Genomic DNA, 6,198 nt, shown 5'->3' with positions numbered 1-6,198 from the left:
CACACACACACACACACACACACACACACACACAAAACTGGCTATGTAACCTTGGGCAAGTTACTTAACCCCAGTTGCTTAAAAAAAAAAAAAAGAATGAAGGGCAAACAAGAACAATGGGGGAAGAGGGCTGGTAGTTTTGGAACCTTACTCTCATTGGGAATGGGCTAAAGAGGGAACAATCCATATATATCTAGAAGGGTATAAAAGTCTTCTCAAGTCGAAAGAAAGAAAGAAAAGGCTAAGGGAATAGGGAGAGGATAGAGAATAAGGGAGGGCTTTTTAGAGGGGAGGGTGAAGGAATAGGAGAATGACGGCCATAGAAGGGCGTTTAGATGGAAGAGAATTGGAAGAGAAGGGAGGGATCCTTGGAGGGGGAGGTAGGTTAAGTAATGAGAGGGCAAGACAGTGGGTAGAAGTAAAGTAGGGGAGCCAAGAGGGACAGGAAATAAGAGATATGCACAAAATACGAAATAAAGATCAGGAGTAGGGAAAAAATAGTAGGGATGATAATCATGATCTGAGACGTTAAAGTTAAAATAGATTTAATCAAAAGAGAAAAAGAGGGGAACTACACAAGGTGTCAACCATATCTATCAATGTTATTTTGGACTATCTAAAATAACTAGACATTGTAAGGTTGAAATATTGCTGTGCTGATGGACTTGGAAAAATGTGGAAAGACTTGGACTTATGAAGGATGAGTTTATCCATCCTCAGAGAAACAGATGACAAGTAAGTATGGTATGGTCTTCCTTAGATGAATATGAATGTATATGTTTGTATATGAATATGATTATAGATGTCTAAGTATATCTATGTGTATATAAGTGTATGTATGTGTGTGTGTATATATATATATGTATGTATGTGTGTATATCTCTTTGTGTGTATATGTGTATTATGATCCCTGTTTTACAGATGACAAAATTGAGGCATGCAGAGTTTAAGTGACTGAGGCTGGACTTGAACTTGGGTCTTCTTGACTCCAGGCTAATAGACTCCAGGGATAATATTTGTAAAGCACCTGGCACATAGTAAGTGTTTGTTTCTGTAGAGCGAATTCTGATTTTTATAATACTATGGTATATGTAATGAATATACTAATAGATCAATTTTGCAGAATTTCCTTTTCCAGCTTGTGATTCAGCCTCACAATGCAGCTTGAACTGATTAATCAAACCTTGACAAGGCCCACAATCACTGGCCTCCTTCTGCCTTCGTACCTGAAGTGAAGGGAATCAAAGACTGTAGAACTGTGTTCCCATCACAGAACTCTGGTCCTGTGATCCACTAAGTAAAGACCCCCAAGGACTTGAGCAGTATTGCTCCCAAAGATCTCCAAAATTGTTGTATTGTCTTCTATTTTTGGGTTTGTCATGGGAAACTACTCTGGCCCTGGGAATGACTGTTTTTAATCCACCTTCCCTCCCTCCCTTCCCACTTGTAATTTATGCATATAATGTCGGTCTTCACTTCAGTAAAGTGGAATTCTCATCAGGAGAATTCCCGATTTGCAAATCTGTTATTCATAATGAAACTAATTAATTAACCGGCTACCTGATTACCGGCACTTTGTCTCTGACCTGCTGTTTTTCCATTCTCAGGTTAGAGGCTAGCTTCATAAAATTCTGTTAACCATTCCTTCCTGTCAATAAAGGAAATGAGGTTAGTTTGGAATGATCAATTCTTGATGAAGCCTAGTTGGCTCTTTGTACTCACCAATTTCCATCTGAGAAGTTTGCTAACCATTCTTCTTGAGTAGTTCTGCCTCCTTGCCATTATCAGTTATCTTACTGTCATCCATCCCAATCAAAGAAAGACTTCTCTGTTCTTTGACTCTTCTTTTTCAAGGAAGCACCTTTTTGGTTATCCCTTAGCCTCCCTCTCTGTCTGCCTACCTTTAAGCTCATTCTAAGCTTTAGCACTCCTGACTCTTTTTACAAGACCATACAACCCCTTTTTAAGCTGGTGTAACTTCCCTATTCTGTACTTTTTCAAATCTAAATTAGTTGATTATATCTTTTGTTAGATTTGACTCCAAAGGACAGAACTAAGAACACCAAGGAGAAGTTGAAGAATGGCAAATATTGGCTCTGTGTAAGGACAAACTTCCCGATGATCAGGGAGAGCCTTCCTAAAGTAGGATATGTTGCTTCTCAAGAGTGACTTCGCTGTCACTGGTGGGCTTCACAGACTGGAAGCCCACCCATCAGTGGTGTGATCCAAAGGATTCCTGCTCAGATACTGAGAGAATTAGATGACTTTTGTGGCCCCTTCTCATTCTGAGACTCCGCAATTCTAGGATTCTAAGAGTTAATGAAGTCAGGATTTGGAAAGAAAGGCAGGTAAGGAGTGCCAGGAAAGAGAGGAGGGGAGCAAGTCAGGGCAGGAAACTAATCATCAGGGTGGAGGCAAAGTTGTGTTGTTGCCTTTCAGAGGCAGAAGGTGGATCCAGATAGCCATGGAGGGCCAGAGACAAGAAAGCTGCTGAATGAACACCATTCTCTGCACGATTTGCAATGTGGGAGCATCTATGGTCTGTAGTGATTACGATGTTGCAATAAAGAATCTATTCCTTCAAAGGAAGACAGTTCCAGTGAGATCATCCATGGCTGTGTTCAGATGTGCCTCTTTCCTCTTGGTATTACACATCTCTGCATCACAAGCTGCTAGTTCAGGTGAGATTCCTGACTTCTTCACTTTTTTTGATGGCTGGACATGACAAAGGACCTGAACAGGTCATTAGAACTCTTTTCCAGAAACCTACTAGAGGGAGCCTGCCCTCTGTGCAGTCTCTACTAGGGAAGTGAGTCAGACTGAATTGCTTCTGCTGACATGGGGAGTGAGGTGCCTCAGGGCATCTTCTGGGTTACTGAAAGAATTGTTGCTCCATGTTTTTTCAGTCCTGTCCAACTCTTCACGACCCCATCTGGGGTTTTCTTGGCAAAAGTACTGGAGTGGTTTGCCATTTCCTTCTCCAGCTTATTTTATAAATGAGGAAACTGAGGCAAACAGGGTTAAGTAACTTGCCCAGAGTCACCCAACTAGTAAGTGTCTGAGGTGAAAGAATGTGGGAGCTGGGGCAGCCAGTCCAGTGATGACTGATTTAGTCAAAGAAATGGTGCCCATGTGCAGGAGCAGGAAACAGGATGTTCATGTAGTATAGTGGAAATTATATAGAATTTGGGCTCAGAAGGACTGGTATTTTAATCCTTATTCTCCTATTTGTTGACACATAGCTTCCCTACTCTGGACCTGTTTCCTCCTCTAGAGGAAAGGGAGATTTGCATAATAGAAGCACTGACTTTGGAGTCAGAGAACCTGAATGTAAATCCTGACTTGGATTCTAACTCCCTCAAGGACCCTGAGTTGAGGAAAATCTATTTCTTCTGTGGACCTTGGCCTCCCCATCTTTATTTTTTTTTTAAAGCAATTGGGGTTAAGTAACTTGCTCAAGGTTACATGGCCACTTATTTCTGGGTGTGGTGCTAAGTATCTGAGCCCCGATTCAATCCCGGGTTATCCTAGTGTAATATAATGCCAAGGAAAGGCAACTTCCCAAGGTTCAAAATACCAGCATAGGTGCTCTCCATTTTATTCAGTGACAAACCAAGAACAGAGAAGGTCAAAACATGACATCATTCAAAATACAGCATTACTACTCCACCCCTAGGCTGTACCTTCATTTAGTCTACCACAAAGCCCCTCTTCTCAAATGGAGATTAGTTTCCAAACATAAGTAAAGTACCTTCATTTGTTCAATCACAGAGCACAAAAAGGTCAAAAGTTCCCCACCCCTGGCTACCCCAGAGTTACATCAAGTTTAAGCACAGCACTTAATACCCAAATGGAGGTCTTTTCTTCATCTTGACAAGAGGCAAGTTCTCAGCAATCTTAGTTCCTGGGGAGACAAGGCTTAGCAAAGCCACAAGATACATTGCCAGTCTCTTCATTAATTCATCCTCTGTCTGTAGAATAGTCCTAGAACCCCTGAAAACATTAGCAAAACCCTCTCCCAGGATTTCTGTAAACATATAACAAGAAAATCCTTCTTCAGGGCTTCTGAACCAACAGAAAGGTTCCCAGACCCCTGCAACAACAGCACTGTCCATCACCAGTGGACAGTATCCACTCTCTGTCTGCAGGACAGTCTCAGTAGCTCTGAACCAACAGAAAGGTTCCCAGACCCCTGCAACAACAGCACTGTCCTTCACCAGTGGACAGTATTCACTCTCTGTCTGCAAGACAGTCTCAGGGCTTCTTAACCAAAAGCCAGGTTCCAGGACTTCTTCAACAGGACTGTCTTTCACCAGTAGACAAATCTGGCAAAACAACATCAAAACAGACAGACAAAGTACCAGCAAAACAGCCATGTCTCCTCAGTCCTTGGCAGCTCAGGGGGCAAGTCTCAAAAGTCCAGGGCAATTCAAAGTGGCCCCCAGCAATTCTCTTGGTCTCTCTCTCTGCCTCCACGAGGTGCTGCTTCCAAAAAAGTTCTTCTGCCTTTCTCTTGTCTCTCCAAATCTACTCACCAGCTCCTCCCAGTTCAGGACTTTCTTTTCACATCAACAAGTCCATCCCACAGGTGGGATTAACAAACTCTGGGTTTTAACACAATCAATTTGAAAACCAAGCCAATACAGGGGAATTTTTAATTGCCATTACTATCACACCCGGCTCTGGGGCCAGTGCTCTTACTTGCTGAGCCACCTGGCCACCCCTCTCCCCATCTTTAAAATAGTGGGCTTGGACTGAATGATCTTTAAGGTCCCTTCCAGCTCTAATTTTTTGACCCTATAACTCAGTGACTTAAAGATTTTCCAGTCTCTAAAGCTTATTAGATAAGACTTCCTTTTCTGGAACCCTGGGGCTCAATAGCCCCCCCCTTTTTTTTTCAGCAGGTAGGACAGAAGTATAACTTTTAGGAAGACTCAGTTGCCAGGCTGGCCAGTGGGATAGGCTCATAGGCAAACAAAAAAGATTTGCGATTCAATGTAAAGGCAAACTTAACTATAGATCCCTCAAAGTGGGATGGAGTGTTTTGAGAGATGAGGTTCTGCTCAGGTAAGGATCGAGATCACAGGTTCCCCACCCTTGGACTAGATGGTCTCTGAGGACCATTCTAAATCTGGAATATTGGAAAGGTTCCTCAGCCCAGTACAGTCTGTGTTCTAAGGGTCGTCCCAGCTCTGACATTCTATGTTCCAAAGTCCTTTCAAGCTCTGAAATTTTTTGTTCCAAAGTTCCTTCTAGCTGTGTTATTCTATGTCCCAAGAGCCCTCTCAGCTCTGACATTCTATGTTCCAAAGTCCTTTCAAGCTCTGAAATTCTTTGTTCCAAAGTTCCTTCTAGCTGTGTTATTCTATGTCCCAAGAGCCCTCTCAGCTCTGATATTCTTGTTTTAAAGTCCCTACTACTTGGTGTTTTCAAACCTAGAGAAAAGAGAAGAGGGAGATCAACAGGGTCAAGGGTACAGAGAGGTCAAGGAGAATAAGGATAGAGAAAAGGTCATTGGATTTGGCAACTAAGAGATCACTGGTAGCTTTGGAGAGAGTGGTTTTGGTGGAATGAGGTTGGAAACTGTATTGTAAGGAGTTATGGGGTGTTCAGGGAGGATTAGCATCTCTGGTGTGAGGGCTGCCAAGCCCTTTTCAGGTCTAATCATCTGCCTTTGCTGTGCACCTGACACCTAGCTCTCACCTAGGCCTCCAAGAAACTGGCCACACTCTGGTAAAACTGTCCTGGCAGATGGGCTAAACAAGGTTGAGGGTAACCAAAAGACTGCAGACCTGTCAGTGAGTTAGGGAAGTATCTACCCCCACACATGCAAAAACTTCCCTTGGCAGAATGGGCAGCTGAGAACAGTTTGTGCCAATAGACCATGAAGGTGGCTGAAGCAGGCGCTTGGAGCTTGGTCAAATGTCAAGGTCATTTATTGCATCCCAGGCCATAGCCAGTCACCCTGACTTTTTTTTTTTAAAGCAATTGGGGTTAAGTAACTTGCTCAAGTTTACATGGCCAGTTATTATTTCTGGGTGTGGTGCTGAGTATCTGAGCCCGGATTTGATCCAGGTCATCCCGACACTGGAGCCAGTGCTCTTACTCGCTGAGCCACCTGGCCGCCCCTAAGCAATTGGGGTTAAGTAACTGTATCAGCAATGCCATATTCACAATGCCTATGGAGATTACAAATAT

At 43.0% G+C, this 6,198-nt stretch overlaps 1 protein-coding gene across 1 annotated transcript in view; it reads left to right on the top strand.

Annotated features, from left to right (window-relative positions):
- Positions 1-2,399: 2,399 nt before the first annotated feature.
- Positions 2,400-6,198, top strand: part of LOC138160201 (disintegrin and metalloproteinase domain-containing protein 10-like) — a 54,165-nt gene continuing 50,366 nt past the window's right edge. Inside the window, exon 1 of the mRNA XM_069086733.1 lies at positions 2,400-2,681. Within this exon, the coding sequence (XP_068942834.1) occupies positions 2,495-2,681 (187 nt within the window). The 5' untranslated portion in view covers positions 2,400-2,494. The remainder of the gene's footprint in view (positions 2,682-6,198) is intronic.

Source organism: Petaurus breviceps, unplaced genomic scaffold (assembly GCF_028583685.1).
Source record: "Petaurus breviceps papuanus isolate PSGF00001 unplaced genomic scaffold, PetGlider_PUasm1.0 180, whole genome shotgun sequence".
In the NCBI taxonomy this organism is placed as follows: domain Eukaryota; kingdom Metazoa; phylum Chordata; class Mammalia; order Diprotodontia; family Petauridae; genus Petaurus; species Petaurus breviceps.
The sequence above is the reverse complement of the archived record's forward strand: the minus strand, read 5'-3'. Positions and strand labels throughout refer to the sequence as shown.